Below are 18613 nucleotides of genomic sequence, written 5' to 3' on the forward strand. Positions count from 1 at the left end.
TAATAAGTATAACAACTATTTTATTTTAATAAATGTTGGAGATATTTCTTAAAAATTCAAATTTATTTTTGATTCATTCAAAAATCTGCTGTACTAATATTAGGGAGCTAAAGTTACTGTTACATAAATATTTCTTAATGATAAATAATTTTTTTTTATTTGTTTTGAACGGCTAATATTTTTTTACGTGTAAAAGAAATTTAAAGAAGAAAATAAAATGAAGAATGTCATACGTAATTAAATTGCATATTTCCAATCATTGCATTATATTTTTTGGTGCCAATTCATATTTATCCTTTTATAGTAAAATCATATTAGAGAAAAACATCAACTTTGCTTGTGAATGCCAACGAGTGAATAACTATATATCGTGTTGGTATCCTTGTTATCTAAAATTCCTAAATTTGTTTAAAAAAAAAACCAAACGAAAAGCAACAAAGATTTCTTAAATAAACATCAAATGATTTATTTTAATATTTATTTCAAAACAATAACATACATGAGTTAGCCGCCTAAAGTAGCTAGAATAAACATGAACCAATATATAACAAAGATCTACAAGAACGGACCACACCGGACCAAACGGAACCATGCATCAATTTTTGAACCGAATCATGCCGCCACTTCAATGACATGGTTAGGCACATGCGGTTGGACGATTATCGGATGATCATCAGCAACGATGTTGTTGTTCTCATTTAGTTTTGCAACAGCAGGAATCGAACACATTAGCTTGCTTAGCTTCACGACGTCGATTAGTTCATCGTCTTTATTTTCGGGGATTTTCTTTTCTTCGGTTGCAATGTTCTTTATTTCCAATCCGGACACTTTTTCATTTTCATTGCAAATAGGCTTCTTGTTTTTGTACACAAAGTACAAAATTATTTGGACAACACCAAAGGTGAATCCTAGTACATTTGGGATCTGTAACAAATTTATATAAAGAGATATTAATTACAAAAAATATTAATATAATTATCAGAAGAAAATTTTATTTTTAACATACCGCAATGTTGAAATCTTGAAGAAGCAAGCCATAGAAGAACCATGTTACCGCGTTGAGGGTGAGAGCTACCGAGAGTAAAATGGGCATGTAATCCACACTTTTTGTCTTGATAACTTGTCTCTGTAAAATTTAATTAATATTAAATAATACTGATTGTTATTGATATTATTACTAATAGTACTACTACTACTATTATTATTATTATTATTACTATTATTATTTATATTTATTTTGCATGTATATGTATATACGTACCACAACTCCTAGTGGTGCAACGAAAACACAAAGAGCGAATACAAGGCAAATCCATCCAACAATTTTCACACGATTGGCCCCAAAAGCAAAAAATTGAGTTAGGCCAACAATCAACCCGAATCCAACCACTATCATCAAGACGATCAACTTCAAGCTTTCGATCTACATACAATAGGGTTTTTGTCAATCATCTTTCAATAAATAAGCTTAACTTAGGCTTTATTATTTAAAATTAGAAGATTAAATATTTAATGGCCACGTACCCTAGCCTTCTTTGGTGCATAGAAGAGGAAGAAGCAAATGTAGAATGTTTGAATGAAGCACCCAATCGTATTAATGGTGATAAGAAGCATTGCGTTCGCCTTAAGCAACGCATAGTATATCCAAAGCATGGCACTAAATAATCCCACAACGTACGGTACGGATTGAAACCCTTCAGTTGACTTCTTTTTGTAAACTTTGTAAAACGTCGGTCTGCCATTTAAATAATACAAAAATCAGCCAAACTTGAACATGTTTATCAAGAAAAATACAAATGAATTAATGGTTTATAGTATATAAAGAAACTTACAATGGAGCAAGAAACACCATGAATGATACAGCATTACCTAAATATATATATATGAAGTAAATTGTTAGTAAAAATAACATTAAAAGTCTATGTATGATAAGTTTCATATGTTTTAGTATAGCTTACATGACAATGTTTTATATATTGTCACACACACACACATGTGTGTGTGTATAGAGAGAGAGATTTACATACCTAGAAGTCCAAATAGGAGGGTAAGATGAGCAAAGCTTTCTGTAGTCATCTTCTTCTTTTAAACTTATCACCAACTAATCAAGAGGTTATAATAAGAATGAGAATACTTTCTCTTCTTTCTCTCTCTCTCTCTCTCTAGCTTGTCCTGACTAGTGGTGAACAACAATGTTAAATGGAGGGCTTATATATAGGGCAAGCTTTGTGGTTTGATGAGGGTGGTGGGACATATTAATATCAAGAGACATATTCTTTTGATTTAAAACTCTAGAAGAAAGAAAGAAGTAAAACTTGTTAATATATTGAGTGGACACATACAATTCTTTGGCTAACAGGTGTACATAGCTTTTTTATTTCTCCATCTCCATGTATAATTAATATTCCAAACAAAACTTACTATTGCTTTTCATCCTAACACTTTATTTTTAGTTTTAAAAGAACAAAATGAGTTTTATGATAGAAAGTTGCTTCTTTGGCTACTCTTTTTAGTTTTTTTTAACGGTGATAATTTCTTTTTTAATCTTTGTCGTATGTAATATATACTTGAATTCAAAACCGTTCAAACTAAAAAGCTTTTAAGACTTTGCCTTTATCATTTACAAATTTTTATATTAAGCTAGTAGTATTGTTTTGTTATGTGAAATAAAATCATAATTTTCTTTTAATAGAGTAATTTATTTATTTAAGTGAATCAAAGCATACACGGTAAGATCCTTTAGGAATTAGGATTACTATTTTCGGTTACTCTCATCTTATAATAACATTCGACGTTATAAGTATAATTTACCATTTATATTTTTAAATAATACTATTTTTAAATGGACAACCTGCTATGATATACATTGAAGTAATTGTGTATGCTTCATACGTTAGGCCCTTCTTTGTATGATAACATGCCCTACATATTTTTCTCCGTGTGTATCATGGGCTGGTACAAAGTGAATTTTGTATAAGAAGAGTAGACCACATGTGTACTTATGTGGGTTTCTTGGGCAACGGTATATGCATCCATCTTAGTAAGCGGATTTTTTTTTCTCTTATAACAACACCATGTAAAACGCAATAACAACATGGCTTTCGTAATAATAGTACCACTTTAGAAATGTTTGAAACTCGGCAGCTTGTAAGTTAATTAAATACATACTTGCATTGTATAAAATAAGATAATTGCAGGACGTTACCAGTTCGGGATGAGATCGCGCGCATTGTTGAATTGTTATTTGGTCGAGTTTCATACGTTTGATTACACGCAACATTTTTTGTATGTAACTTTGAAAATCCAATGAATCAAAATGTAAGATTTTTAAGGAAAAAAAGTTTGAAAATCCGGTCCCAACTTCCATCCGGTTCAACCGATAAATAGGCTTAACTAGACCAGTCGTAAAACTGATTCTTTTAATTTTCAAAACTACATATATTATTAACATTTAAATTTTAATATTTTATAGAAACCATATAGTTATTCCAAAACAAAAAGTATTTTCATATTTTGTAAAGTACTAGATGATGTATATATATGTATATATAGTTTTAATTATTATATTATAGATTTAAAAATATAATTATGTCATGATAAATGGTAAAATTATACTTATAACGTTGAATGTTATTACAAGATGTAGTTTTGTAAAAGTCGGATTTCAAGGCCGATTAGTTGGCGACTAGTAGGTCCTTGGACCCCTACTTTGGAGACTTTTTTCAAGTCGGCTTGGATTAGTCGGAGGCGGTCAAAATCGGTCAAAAGTCGGGTGAGGCGGGCTAGGCGGTCAAAAATCGGGCTAGTCGGGGAAGGAATTTCTAAAAGTCGGTAAAAAACTTCAAGCTAGGCAGTCAAAAGACGGGCTAGGGTTATCTAAAAGTCATTCAAAAGTAGCCGAGTAGAGTACCCTTTTGACGTGAATTGTGCTTATTTTAACAAATATATAATATCTAAAAATTAACTTTCGGATAAGAATGACCACCCCATTAGAATGGAAATCTCTCGTTGATTTTCATATTGACTCATTACTTAGGTAAAAGAAAGTTTAAAAGTTATTTATAATATATCAACAAAGAGAGATTAATTTCTGTCCGTTGTTACTGTTTGGACTTTGGACTACTTTCATCGACGAATTAATGATGACTACTACCTTCATCTAGAAATTCTAAATGATTAGTAGATGAAAGTCTATGTATATAGTAAAAGAACTCTTTTGTTTTGGTTATCAGAAATACACGTTACTTAACAAAAAACAAATCTACCTTGTAATGTTTATAAACACTTAAAATTATAAATATTTGTACTCAACTTTTTGAAAGTTTAAAATTTATACATGTTCATTGGAATTTTCATGAATAGTAACGTCATATAAACCGATAACTTTTGCGAAAAACTAATACGTCTAAAGAATTTACTATGAAACGTAATACATCGTACTAAAGAATGCTACCAAAAAAGATGAATAACCTACGCATGGACTCTAAACCCTAATTTGTAAAACAACATATATATTGTTTTGTATATTTATTAAAATTAAAATCAGCATAAAATTATTAGTTTTAAACATACTTGCATGCTCATGCATTTTGAGAATCCTATGTAGAAAATTATTGTTATTACATGATACCCTTTGATTAAAATATAAACATGCTTATATGGCCTCCCATATTGCCTTCCAAATATACTAGCACATTTTGAGGTCATCGTCAACTTTGATTAAAAAGAAACTTGTTAATTACCTCCAAACTTTAGGGTGAAGGTTCCTTAACCAAGGTGGCACCCAATATTCTGTATCCTTAATACTTCTTTAAATATTATTAATCTTAAGACTAGTTGGACCAATAAAATTTTGTCATGTCAGCACAACAAGTCAACAATACGAGTTTTATTGTCTTGGTTATGTGCTTTTAATTAAAATTTAAACATAAAAAACAAAATAAGTTTGTGGTGTGTCATCAATATTTAAACGATCTTTGCGTCTCTCTTTGCTCCGGTGCATTGATGATTTGAAGATAATTTCTTCACTAACACGTTTTATACATTTCTAGAATTATTGAGTCACGTTTTGAGATACACCGTTAATTAAATAAAGGAAATCAAATAGTAAAATGATAATAAACAAAGTTTCTCGTTTATAGGACAAAAATATATATACATCAAAAGACCCGATTAACCTTGTCTCGTGTACATGTCATCGAAACAAGGTAGCTAACGAATGTTTGGGGTACCCTATCTCGATGACAAGTACTCGAGTTAGCCTTGGCTATATCGTATGTTGACATGGTGTCATCGAGATAGGTCTTTTCGAGACATGCCTCATATCTTGTAGTACTGTATAAATAACCGAGATTGAAATTTCAGACGCCAATATTGATCTCAAACATACTTCGGTCACAAAGAGTGGTCTTAAAAATCAGGTGTGATCGACCAAGGTTTAAACAATAATAGAAATTGATTGCAAAATGACCATCTTAATTGTGTAATGTTTATGATAATAATATTGATAGTATAAAATAGTAATAAGAGTAGTGATTATGTATGCAAATATTGAATAATCATTAACAAAAGTGACCCTTATTTTTCTATTGATGTAAACTTTAACTTAAAAAAATAAAAAAAGAATTCTTATGTTAAACAAAAAAGAAAAAAAATACTAAAAAAACATGTTAAAACTATTAATTTAAAAAAATACCAAAGTTGAATGACTTTATTAAAATACTTTTTAAACTTCAGTTACCTAATTAAACCACTTTTAAAATTTGGTTACTATTATACGAAATTGCTTCTTTCAAGAAATTAACCTCTAAAAATCAAGAGTTTCAAAAGTAATGAGGATCGATATGTATACATACCATAATTGATATAAATCATTACTTGTCCTACGTAGCAACTACAAACGTTAACGTTATATAATTATTGGCACCTAATGATTGTAGCTGTTTTTGTCTACATAAATATTCATAACTCTTGAGGATGCCATGTGTGTATATATAGTAACACAAGATTTCAACATTTTCCAATCATATGTACAATAGTAAAATAAGCACGCAATCGAATCTTGAGGTTTAATTCATTACGCATGTACTCATATATACAGTCTTTATTTAATTATTTATATGAACAACTCGAACAAATTAAAATCCTGCATTTTTGCATATGTGGTAGGTCCATTTTATAAAAATAGACACGACAATGAATTATTGTAGTTTTACACTTGAACTTTTTCTATATACAATGCATATCATTCATTTGAAACTATTTCATATATGAACAAAGCACAAATGTTTTGCCCTAGTGTTTTAAATTGGTACGTCATTCACTGGTGGTCAAGATCAAATAATTTGATAGATGATTGTACGACCCTCGGATTTTGCATTCGGTAGAATGTGAAGTTGGTGAGCGAAGTTTGTAGTAGCTAAATTTTTCTTATAATATTTCTAACTCGTGATATCATTTTCAGATTGAAGTAGTTTGACATTGTATTTAAATTCTCAATTGAATAATTTAGGAAAACCAAGAACCACTATGTATATGTTTGTTGCCATTGTTACCCAAAACAGACTTACGTTTTATAGGTAACAAAAAATCACAATGTTTTGTGAAACAGTGTGTCAGTTTGATAATTCAGTTAATAACTGACAATTATCAAAACTTTCATATTGTTGGTTTCAGTTGATCTTAGTTATGACTAATGATTGTCTTATACTATTAAAAACTTAAACACTTAGTTACTATAGGAACTTATAATCAATTACTATTGATAATTGGCCTATGTAAATAGCAACTTAGTTGCTACTAATTAACCTCTATCTTCTGTTAGCAGAGGTCACCACCTAGCTACTCTTTATAAATACTCCTAGGGAGATATGTATTACGCTCTCATCAAACATGCCATGCTACTTATTCACTCGCTAGACAGACTAAATCAGACCAAGAAATCAGACTGTGTTAAAATACTATTTTAAAAAAAATACATATTACATTAAAATTAATAGTATATTTTTAGGGTGTTTGTATGTAAAAGAATAAAACAATATACTATCATTTAGCACAAAAAAACAATGAGGAATACATATTTTTTTGCAATGGAGAGTTCAAGTATACTACAAAGAAATCCAACACCAACATCTTCCTAATTAATTCACAAATACATTAAAATTTAAATGTATATGAGGGATCCACGTTAAAAACTTATAACCTAAAAAAATATTGTAAAAGAAAAAAAAAAGATTCTCGACCGGTTCATGAACAACCACTCATCAAAAAATCAGCTCGTTCAGTCAGTATTGGTCTTAATTATTGTTAAGTTTGGAAAAATAAGAATTTCTCTGTGTTATTAATTATTAATTATTTGATAAAAAAAAATCTTTTCTTAAATAAAGAAATGAATGCTTGAGGTTGTTATCACTTTGCTACGGTAGTACATATGCATGCGAATCTTTCTTTGTTCTGTGTTGTTTAAATCATACATACTTCAAACTCTTTAAATGATCAACTAATAAAAATAACATAATGGGAGGTTTCTTGAAGTGCAAGTCTATAAAGTGATTTTTTAGAGGTGAAGAGATAAATGTGGCTATTTTAGGTTTATATGGTGTATGACACGTTCAAAAGCAGTTTGTTTTTACTTTTTGATGAATCTTTTCAACTTGATTTGTTTTATTAGTTTATTAAGTTAATTAGTTTTAAATAGTATTTCTAAATTGTACTTTCATACATTCCCTTTGACCTTCTCACTTGGTAGTCTTCCATATATATGCATAGAAGAATCTAGGAAGAATGTGTATGTAATTAGCACAAAATTTTAAAACGTATATAAACAAATTAGTTTGATTGTTTTCTTTAAATGTGCAAAATACACATGTGTACGTAAGACACATAATTTAAAATTATGAACTATTGATAAAGAAGTTAAAATATTTAAATTTCATCCTTTTGTTATCAAAATAATTTAGTTTTCTGATACTTATATCATATATATGTAAATTTAAGATATTCATATACTTACTATTTTACTTTGATACACAAGTAGGTTACATAGACTATGTATTTATTGTTCTACGTAGGATACATAAGGTAATTAATATAAGTATATAATTCTCTCTTTACTTCCTCTAGCGTTTCTAGTCGGACTATGTTCATGTTAGTTTATTCTTTTAGCTCTTTACATATAGTTAGTTAGAGCATTCTTAATGGGTTATCTGTTTTCATCTTTAAAATTTAACTAAAAAACATAATTTTTTTAATTTATACATCACTAGTTTTTATCCCCCGTATTACGGGGGTTGTTTTATATTATTTGTTTTAATACTTATCTATTTTTTTGTATTTATATTTTTTTAGTGTATGAAAGTTAATAATATACTTATGGCTTGATGATAAATTGTTTGACAAATAAATGAGATGTTATAACCCGATTTAAAAGCTATATGGTTTTAATGAGACCCAAGACCCGTTTATTTCTTTTAATATATTTATGAAAGTGAAAGTTAATAATATACTTATGGTTTAATGAGACCCAAGACCCGTTTATTTTTTTTACTATCAAATTGGTTTTTTAATTTAAATAATATATATATATATCTTTTTTAAAATAAATAAGATATTATTTTTTAGTATATCCTATTTTATAGGATTTTTACATGAATAATTTGGTGAGAATATTTTTTTATTTAATGAGATGTTATAACCCGTTTAAGGAATATCTGGGTTTGGTAAGACTCATACCCATGAATTCGGGTCAAATGCATGAAAAGCCTCTATTTAAAATCAAGCAAATCTAGTGACTCCAAAAAAAGGGGGAGCGACCACATCGCGACACATAGGATTTTTTGGTTTTAGTTTATATATATTATAAGATGTTCTAAAAACCTCTCCCAACCCATTCTCAATTCTCATCTCTGTATTCCTTTTTTTGGGAATTTTTTCTCTTTCTTTCATTTATAATCTTACCTTCTAACTATTTTGTTTTATTAACAAATGGAAGTGATATACATGTATTTATACATCTCGGATCCCTTGTAAAGTTGTGTTTATTTAATGTTTCGAGTTCGTTTTAGTTCGTGTTTTGGTTTATCTTTTATTATTTAAGGTTTTGAGTCAAGTTTTATATATTTATCGTATTTTAACTCTTTTGATGTCTTGCATGTTAAACTTAATTCTTTATATCATTTCATGCGAAGTTTATGTTCGTTTTACTCGTCAATGACTACATGATTAGTTCACTTAGAGTTTCGATTTGTTTTCATGTAGATGGTGGCTTTGGAGTCAAGGAAAAGAAGTTCTAGAAGTTTCTCATCATTACTTGGAGTTCAAGAAAGGGGCTTAACATGAATAAACAAGAAATAATTGCAAAAAACGAAAATTCCCCAAAAAGTGGCGCCGCGCCGCGCCTAGGCAAATGCCCAGGATGCCTAGGCCGGGCTCCTAGGCCTTCTGGTCAGCCAAAAATTGCAAGCCCAAGCCCATTCTCGCTTATATAAACACCTTCATTCCCTAGCCGATCCTAAGCTTAATTGCAGCCGATTTTGAGAGGGTTTCCAAGGGTTTGAAGGTGTTTTGGAGTTAGGAATCAAGGAGGATCATCAAGCTTTCGTACAAGCGTTCAAGAGTCGATTAAGACGGGTTCTCTCGTTCTTTATCTTTGTTCTTGTTCATTATCTTTCATGATGTTTCTCTTTGTTTTCAATACTTGTTTAGGATTGTTTTTAATAATGATTCTAGGCTAGACTTCATGTCTACCTAGGTTTGATGAACATGTGTTAATTTGATTCTTGCTTTGGATAATGTTTTGATTATGGTTTTGTTGATTTAATAGTAAAAAAACTTGATTTTGTTTTCATGATGCATATAAGTATTTATTATCTTGATTGATTGTTAACTATTGCTTCACATAGATCTTTTATCTTTTGATTGTGTTCTTTAGATTTAGGGTTTATGTTTAATCAATTACTTGGTGTTTTGATTATTATGATTAAATGGGCCCGTTAGATCATAGAAGCTTGTTGATAGTTGGTTAGGGTTTTAAATGTTTTGCTAAATTCCAATAGCTGTAAGGTGAGGAGTTGTTCATGTGTCTTGGTCAATTTCATGCTAGGATAGTTAGTGACAATATTCTTGCTTATTGTGTTGATCCATGTTCATGATGTCATGTTAGCTTATCAAGTTATCTAGGGTTTAGTGTTTCGTAAGATTGTTTGCTTTAGATACTATTAATTAACCCTAATTGATGACTTTGCGGAAATCAATTCAACTGATTGCTTAATAATCTAATAATTGTTCTTTGGGATTTCATTTGATTCAGTCAAAGGTCCTTAGGGTTTTGTTAGATGAATATGTTTAGAAATCAGTTTCCATAATCATGTTATTTGTCAATTGTTTGATGATTGTTAATGCATGGGATTCTTACCTAGGTAGATTCCTTCTCTTATTGGTTTCGATCTTGTGTTTAAAATTGCTTGTTTCTCGTTTACTTACTTATTTGTTCTCTTAGTTTAATATTAGTTTAAAATCCCCCTTTAAACATTAATAATAAATAGTCGTGTCGTAAGTCGAGTCTAATTAGTTAATTAACGTAATTTATAGAGTCATGTGGGTTCGATATTCCGGACTTACTTAGCTTTAATACAATTGACCGGTTCACTTGTCGGTGTTTTGTTTAGTTGAGTCTTAGGTCTAGTTTTTTATTACTTGTTTAATTTAGTTAATATTTAATTGACTGTTTTTAGCACATCATGAAGCTATACGACTTAACTCCAACATAATGACTCTAATATAACTGGCCCTTTTAGGGACTTTAATATTGCCTAATTGCTCTGACGCATTTACAGTTATTGTTTCTGTGAACATAGTAGCTAAATAATCCCAACGTGCTACATAAGTCAAATATTGTATAATTGTTTGATTTTCCGCAATTTTTTTCATACCTCTGTGTAAATAACCCAATATTGGTTCACAGTCAATAACATATTCACCATCTAGAGTAACAATGAGTCGAAGAACATCATGCATTGATGGGTGGTGAGGTCCCATATTTATTATCATGAGGTCTTTTCTTGTAGATGGTACAGTCATAGTAAATTGATTTCTAATATATATTTATAGAATGGTTGTTGGAAATGGAGTGTTGTGACAACACTCTAAATTTGGAGGCTTCGTATACCATTTTACTGAAATTTAGAAATGAAGTTTGGAGATAGAGAATGAGTTGGAGTGATTATTTAGATGATTTTTCTAAATTTTAGTAATGAAGATAGATATAAAGAATAAAGAACTCATTGGAAATACTTTTATATATTGAACACCTCCATATATGAAACACATTTTAAGATCATTTACAATCTTAGTCGTACTATCTTATACATGATACACCCTCAAGAGTTACAATGTATATATCTAAATTTCCCATTGAATTGAAGTTAACTAATAACTCAAGCTATGCTAGAAGCCTTATAAAGAAAAAATCTTATTGTTTCATATTTTTTAGACCAACCAAAACTAAATGAGTGGGTTTTTCAACCACTCGGTCCAGTTAATTTTAAATATTACACTTTTTACTCGAAACTCATAAAATTCCGTTGCCATAATGAAATCAACAAGTGGCTCCTTTGTGAGATCATTATTGTTCCATATTAAAACCTAGAAATATTCTCAAAGATTAACAATTGCAAAAGTTAAATTAGTACCATTTTAGTACCTAAAGTTTACATGATTGTGTGGTGGTCACTTTTTCGTCAAGATCTGACAATAAAGTTAGTCTTAGTCTTCCGTGTGTTTAAATGCAAAGGCCGCAACCGTAGATTGATTAAAGCACTAAAGCAATGGTTGACGGTGAATGATTTGGAATATATAATCAAGTGTGATAATAAAAACCAACGGTTATCCCATTTCTTTGAAAAAGAAAGTGTTCTATAACATTTTAGTATATTTTTGTATTAAAATAATACACATATTTTGTAGTGTATAAGTGTAGATAATGTTGTATTAGAATATGATGCACATAAATATATATTAATATCTCCTGGTTAATACAATGTAATTACTAAACATATATTACTTGACACACACTATGGAGTACATTATAGTTTTTACTCATGTATATACTTTTAATTTTCTTTTACTCAAACGTGAATACACTATAATGATACATAGCCAATTTATATAAGAGTTCGTCAAACAATGTCACCAACAACGTGTCATCGTGTTACACACATATTTCATAAAGAAAGTGTCACTAACCCGTATAAAATGTTAACTTCAAAAACAATTTCATAAGTTTTTGGTATAAAACAATGCATCTAACCCGTCACAAGTCACAACAAGATTACATCCAACTTCCTAAATGTAATTGATCCTTTTATATATAACACAAACCGAACTACATCTGGATAATGGGTAAGCGAGCAACAAGCTGCGCCGCTATCCCCTTTTGAATCGCAAAGCCTATTCTACTAAATATAAATCCTTGGTTCCTCGGGCTCTGCGAGTCACTGTGGACCACCTTCTGCACCCGCTCCAAGAAGCGAACCGCCTTGGGAGCTAGGGATCCAAAAGTGTCGAAGGCAAATGGAATGAACACGTGCTGATTCTCCAAACACGATGTCTCATGCTTAGCAACCTTCCTAGACTCCGCTCTCAAAACCGTCTGTCCCGGTACGAAGCCACTGTCTCTCAGCCCCACCAACGAGGACACCCCAGTGAAGTCAACACACGCATGCTTGTTTCAAATGTAATTAGTTTTGTATGCACATATATATATGACTATGTCCGTAACTCATTATAAGTGTGTTTCCAACTTGTTAAATATCATTTATCTACAAATTAAAGTTTAAAATAAAACCGCATAGAGACTACCACAACCCATCCAAACCGAGTGTTATATCTAAAGTTAAAGGTAAGTTTGAAACAAGAAGCCAATATTTTTAGCTACACGAGCCATATTTCAAAATATCAAGACATCCACATTAATGAAAGCTCTCAAAATGCCTTCACTATCTCTTCGGGTTAATCCTCTCGTTGCAAAAAAATATAATAAAATAAAAAATTGAACAACATAGCAAAAAATAAAAATAAAAACTCTTCTTAGACTTCTCTACCCCCCCCCCCCACCACCACCACCACCACCACCACCACCACCACACACACATCACACGCACACACAATTATTTTCTCTTTTTGGCGTTTTTTACTAAAAAACATTTCTCGTCCCGCCACATATCGTCCTCTCTTTTAAAACAACACTCAAAAAATGAGAGTCGAAGTTGATCTAACATTATTGTTTAACTAGTTCGTATTGTTGTCTGTTAACATCTTGAGATTCAACTTCTCAACCAATGACTCATTTTCTTCCTCTCTTCATGTTAATTAAAATGATCAAAACTCGATGTTTCAATTCAAGTCTCGATACACCATCCTGCCAAAAGTAACCAATCCTAATCATTTTGGCCAATCTAGAAGAAACCTACATATTTTGTTTGAGTGACTATCAAATATTCAAACACAGAGACAATCCTATGTTTGATTAATATATGCTTCAATCTTTTTATGATTTCACTTTAGAAAAAACTATACTAATAATTTACATAATGTCCATTCACAATAAAAGTAACTAAGTGCAATTGGTTGAAAACTGAAAAGCCTCCACTTTAAAGTTTTAATGACGCCAATTACGTCGTCCACCACCGTATGAGATTAAAGCAAGGCCATCTGTCACGAATACTTGAAAAATGTCGCTAAAAAACTAATAATGCGTTCTATCTCCATCACTATATAATGTGTTCTTTTGTAATTTTGTGTATCTAGCTGTCACGTTAAATAGTCCCAAATGTGTATATATTACCTTAGAATTAGGTTGGGGGTGGGGGGTTATATATGTATATATTAGTGTATGTATGTTTGTGATAAAATAATACAATGATAAGTTACTTATTTTGAGTGGACATGCAGCCTTTTGCTTAAAGGTGACAGATATTATTTATTCTTATATAATATAAGTTAACATTAAAAATAATAATGGTTCTTAGGTGCAACATAGGGACACTAATACGAGGGGTCCTGCCGACTGACGTTACTTTCTTTTTTAACAGCTTTATGTAATTATTTTCAATATTCAAGTGAATCTTAAATTTCAAGATGAGATGTCGGTCGTTTGTATTAATTAATTTCACGTTTCAGGTATAACTCAACCTAGAGATTCCATCAAAAAAGAAACATACATCATCATGAGAAACCCGTTAGGAATGAACATGAGACTTAAACATTACAACCCTAAGATGTTATTGAAACAAAAAACCAAACCTAGTACCATTTGGTGCATAAGCATAACTCAATAAACTTTTTATCTATAACTATGAGAATAAAATGGTGGATTTGGTACTCTTAATCTTTTCACATAAATAACAAACAATACACATATAATAAAAGTTAAAACTTAAAAGTAAAAATTAAAAAAGTGTGGTTTTTCCTTTTTAACGTTTTTCAATTAATTACAAAATTATTACCGTCTCAATCATAGATGAGTTTCATGCATACTAAGGGGATAAGGATGAGTTACAAACCAAGTAAGCTTAGCTGCTTTCTTTTCATTTTTAGACACAAATTTTTTTTATCTATAACTATGAGAATAAAATGGTGGATTTGGTACTCTTAATCTTTTCACATAAATAACAAACAATACACATATAATAAAAGTTAAAACTTAAAAGTAAAAAATTAAAAAAGTGTGGTTTTTCCTTTTTAACGTTTTTCAATTAATTACAAAATTGTCACCGTCTCTATCATAGATGAGTTTCATGCATACTAAGGGGATGAGGATGAGTTACAAACCAAGTAAGCTTAGCTGCTTTCTTTTCATTTTTAGACATAGTAAAGATATAAACATATAGTTTAAGTACTATAACATAGATGTGATAAATATGAGATACAAACTGAAAAACTCTTATTCAGCACGTTACTATAGGATCATGATTGATGTATTTTACGTTACTAGATTGTTTTCTTAATCATTGTTTCTTACGTAGTCATTTGCATGATTTGAAGACCTAACACCATTTATTAGTATGCTTTTTGTATGGCAAATACATTGTCAAGAATTATTGAAGTTTGTTTGCTATATACGGGTCATCTTTAAACTTGTTGCATACTTCAGTTTTCGTTAGGTTGTTCGTGTGTATAAGCGGTTCTTTAAACCGTTGTATTTTACAAATAAATGAAGATCGATTTTTATTGTCTGGTATGGGTTTTCAATTATTAACAAGTTAAAAGCCTAAAATCAAATACTCTTGGTTAAAGTTATAGATCGTAATCATTTAAAACTTTATCACCAGTAGAGCATTTATAGTGGGGCGTTGCCAACTAAGCTTGAAAACGCCGCAACACCATTATAAGCCACAACACTGACGTTTACGGTTTTTATGAAATGGAACATTGCCCATGTTTGGGGTGGGGGCAAGAGGTGGCGACCGTCTTTGGCCCGATCACTTTGATAGGCCCAAACGTTGCGAAAAAAATATGTACCCTAAGTTTTTAAACACAAATACCTAATTCAATTTAGCGTATTTTTATTAAAAATAAATAAATAATTGCAAAACCCATATCATAACCAAAAAGTCATTTTAAAATTAAATTGTTTGAGTTTAATAAAAAAATATTCTTTTTACTAAATGGTTAAATTTTTTCTCACATTCAGCCTCAAACTTTTTACAATTTTCAAGGAAGGCCCTAGTGTTGGCGTGCATGAATCCACGTCGTTGCCACATGATACCCTTTTCCAATCTTCGAATATATTTTAAAACGGTTGATCACATTGTTAAAGGACATCATTAGGTTGTGGGTAATGGCTCGCGAAGGAAGGGGCGTGGTCCAGGTGGAGGGTGAGGTGGCTCGCGAACACCACTACACCAATCAAGTGGTCAAGGGCGCGGACGGCCCCCGTGGTCCGGACCACGGGGCTTGGTCAAACTTTTGAGCAAGGGTTTAGGGTGGGCTTGGTCAAACAATTGGGGGTGGGCAATCAAGCCCCACTGCACCCTATGGGGCTTGGTTGAGAGGCTTTATCCAGTGTCATGTCATCGCTTACGTGTCGGGTTTTTATTGGTTCGCTTGGGGCTCAACCAAACCCCATTACCCTTAGCCTTATGCGCCCAAGTTGAGAAACTCTCATTGTCTACACGACTGTGACACGATTTTTAACTTATCATGTTGATGATTAACTGAATTAAAGGGTAAAGGAAGTCAAGTAGCAGTTGCTTATAAGTATTCAATGGTAAAGGAAGGTGTCAATATTTTAATAATTTATTGAAATAAAAACATGGGAAAGATATGTTTGGTTGTCTTGTCACATTGATGATTATAATTGAACATTCCATTGAACAAAAGAATCCAAAAATAGGTAAGCTAAGATAACTACATCCGACATAAGCGGATACTATTTTGACAATATTAGCCACGTACAAACATGATAATGAACACGTATGAATAAAGCTGAAACTCAAATTGTGGTTTCACCATTGTTCTAATCAAACAATGGTTACCATGCCCTAATAATCATGACAACTGGCAAGTGATTGAGATCGATGATGAGAAACAATGCTTATGCATGTGTGGTGCTAGTGAAGATGACTCGGATGCCATCAACGATTAGATTGGAAACCGGATACATAACTTGTCGGGTTCAGGTTCAGTTCATTTGGACCAGCTAGTTACCGATTGCGCTGGTTGACAAATTTATTAGCCTAGACTCCATATTTTGTTTATTTCGGGCTTTTAAATTTCTTAGCATTGAAAATGCACACTACGAGATAAAATAATTATATATTATGTTTAGATAAACACGCACATATGTACTTTTAATTTATCACTCTGTATTATGTTATTTGGTTGTCGAAACAGGTATGAATGGTTTGACCAATGAATTACGAAGATGTTTGGTTTAGTAGCCGGTGTGATTATTAAAATAATTGCAAGGGTATGTTGTTCAAAAAATTGTTTGATATATAAAATGATACATATCTTGTTATACATCTGTAATCAACTTGACTTTGGATTTGATTCTTTATTTCTTTTTCTTGAGTTACATTTGAAACTTGAATCAAAACATTAATGAAACAAGGGTCGTCTTCAAGAACTCAAGGACCTTCGTTGACCCTATACGAATTATAAAATAGGCCCAAAATATTAAACTCATATATAATATCAATAATAGAACAATAACTGTAATAACGATAAACAAAATAACAATACTAGACTATTGTAGCAAGATGAAGTTTCCGCCAAGCACAAATTTTTATTAGGTTTAATATGTTTAAAGTTAAAATTTATAATCATATTGGGCCGTGTGGTTTGGACTCTTCAAGTTTAATTGGTTAAATGGACCAAATGAAATTTTAGTATTTTACACATGGTCCAAAAATCTGTGTACATTTTTTTTAAATAAAAAGTATATATAAAGTATAAAAAAAATTATGGACCACCGAGTTAAAGGGTCTTGAACGGCTGCCTACCCGGCACATGCTCTGAGTCGCCCGTACGAAAACTCTACGCTTAATATTAATAATAATAGCAACAAGAAGATACAATATAATGTTTGTTGAATATAAACTTAAGGGCATTTTAAGTATTTTTTCAAATATAGGGATTATTATGTCATTTTCCAATACACTAAATACTAATGACTAAAATATATGGTCGGGGAGACTGGGAGAATGCTAGCCACTGATCCAACGGCCATCTTTCTTTTCTTCCACACAAAATATTTCTCTTTATCGAAGGATAACAACTAAATCATCTGTGAACTATATGAAATTAGCTTTCCTAAGAGTTTAGAAATAAGTTGTAACTCTACTTATCAGGTCTGAGAAGGTTCGTGAGGCTAAACTAGCCTATTACTTATACAACGGTTTTTAGTATAGTACATTAATAATATGTATACATATGAACTAATAATACATATTAAATTATGATAAGAGTAAATAAATAGTTTATCTCTACTATATATAAAGCATCACTTAAGGACCTCTTAAATTTTAAGAGGTACAAATTATGATCCATAAATTACAACACACAATGCATATTTTGGATAAGATTTAAGGGCAATTATGTATTTTCATTACAAGGTCTACGTAACTTACATTTATTTCAAAATATAGTTACAAGATATCCCCTTAACTTTATTCATCATTTGTAAATTTAAAGAAAAAATACAATGTGCCCCTTCATCTTTGCTTATATATTTGACAAGTTTATTTAAAATTCTTATTCCTTCTATATTTTTTAACATATTTTGTTTTAAACAATTTCGAGTTTACCACTGTGACGTACGTATTTTTATCGTCGTTTTGACGTAAACTTCACGTGTGGATTGTAATGTACAACTTATTAATGCATAATGTATAAGTTATTTGAGAATAAATACTTGTATGAAATTTATGCAATGTAATTATGTAATATTAAAATCCTACTACCTAGATTAATAACCTTCCCACGTATACCAGACAGTTTCTTTTGCTAATTGACGGTTAGATAACCACTCCTCCTTCTCTCCCAAAGCTCCACTGCCAGACAACATTATTACTAGCAGGGTATGCCTTTTCAAATATTATTGATTGTCAATTTA

General features: G+C 30.9%; 1 protein-coding gene across 1 annotated transcript; it reads right to left on the bottom strand.

The window, feature by feature from the left end:
• Nucleotides 1–450: 450 nt before the first annotated feature.
• On the bottom strand, nt 451–2217 carry LOC143608546 (bidirectional sugar transporter SWEET9-like). Its single transcript, XM_077083565.1, has 6 exons — nt 2028–2217; nt 1833–1869; nt 1525–1735; nt 1262–1423; nt 1007–1126; nt 451–924 (listed from the first exon to the last, which is right to left on the bottom strand). The coding sequence occupies exons 1-6, from the start codon at nt 2074–2076 to the stop codon at nt 613–615; spliced, it is 891 nt and encodes a 296-aa protein (XP_076939680.1). The 5' UTR covers nt 2077–2217; the 3' UTR covers nt 451–612.
• Nucleotides 2218–18613: the final 16396 nt, after the last annotated feature.

The sequence above is a fragment of the Bidens hawaiensis genome, unplaced genomic scaffold (genome assembly GCF_021521415.1).
Source record: "Bidens hawaiensis isolate Kalapana, Puna unplaced genomic scaffold, B.hawaiensis_p1.1 tig00419396_1, whole genome shotgun sequence".
Classification (NCBI taxonomy): domain Eukaryota; kingdom Viridiplantae; phylum Streptophyta; class Magnoliopsida; order Asterales; family Asteraceae; genus Bidens; species Bidens hawaiensis.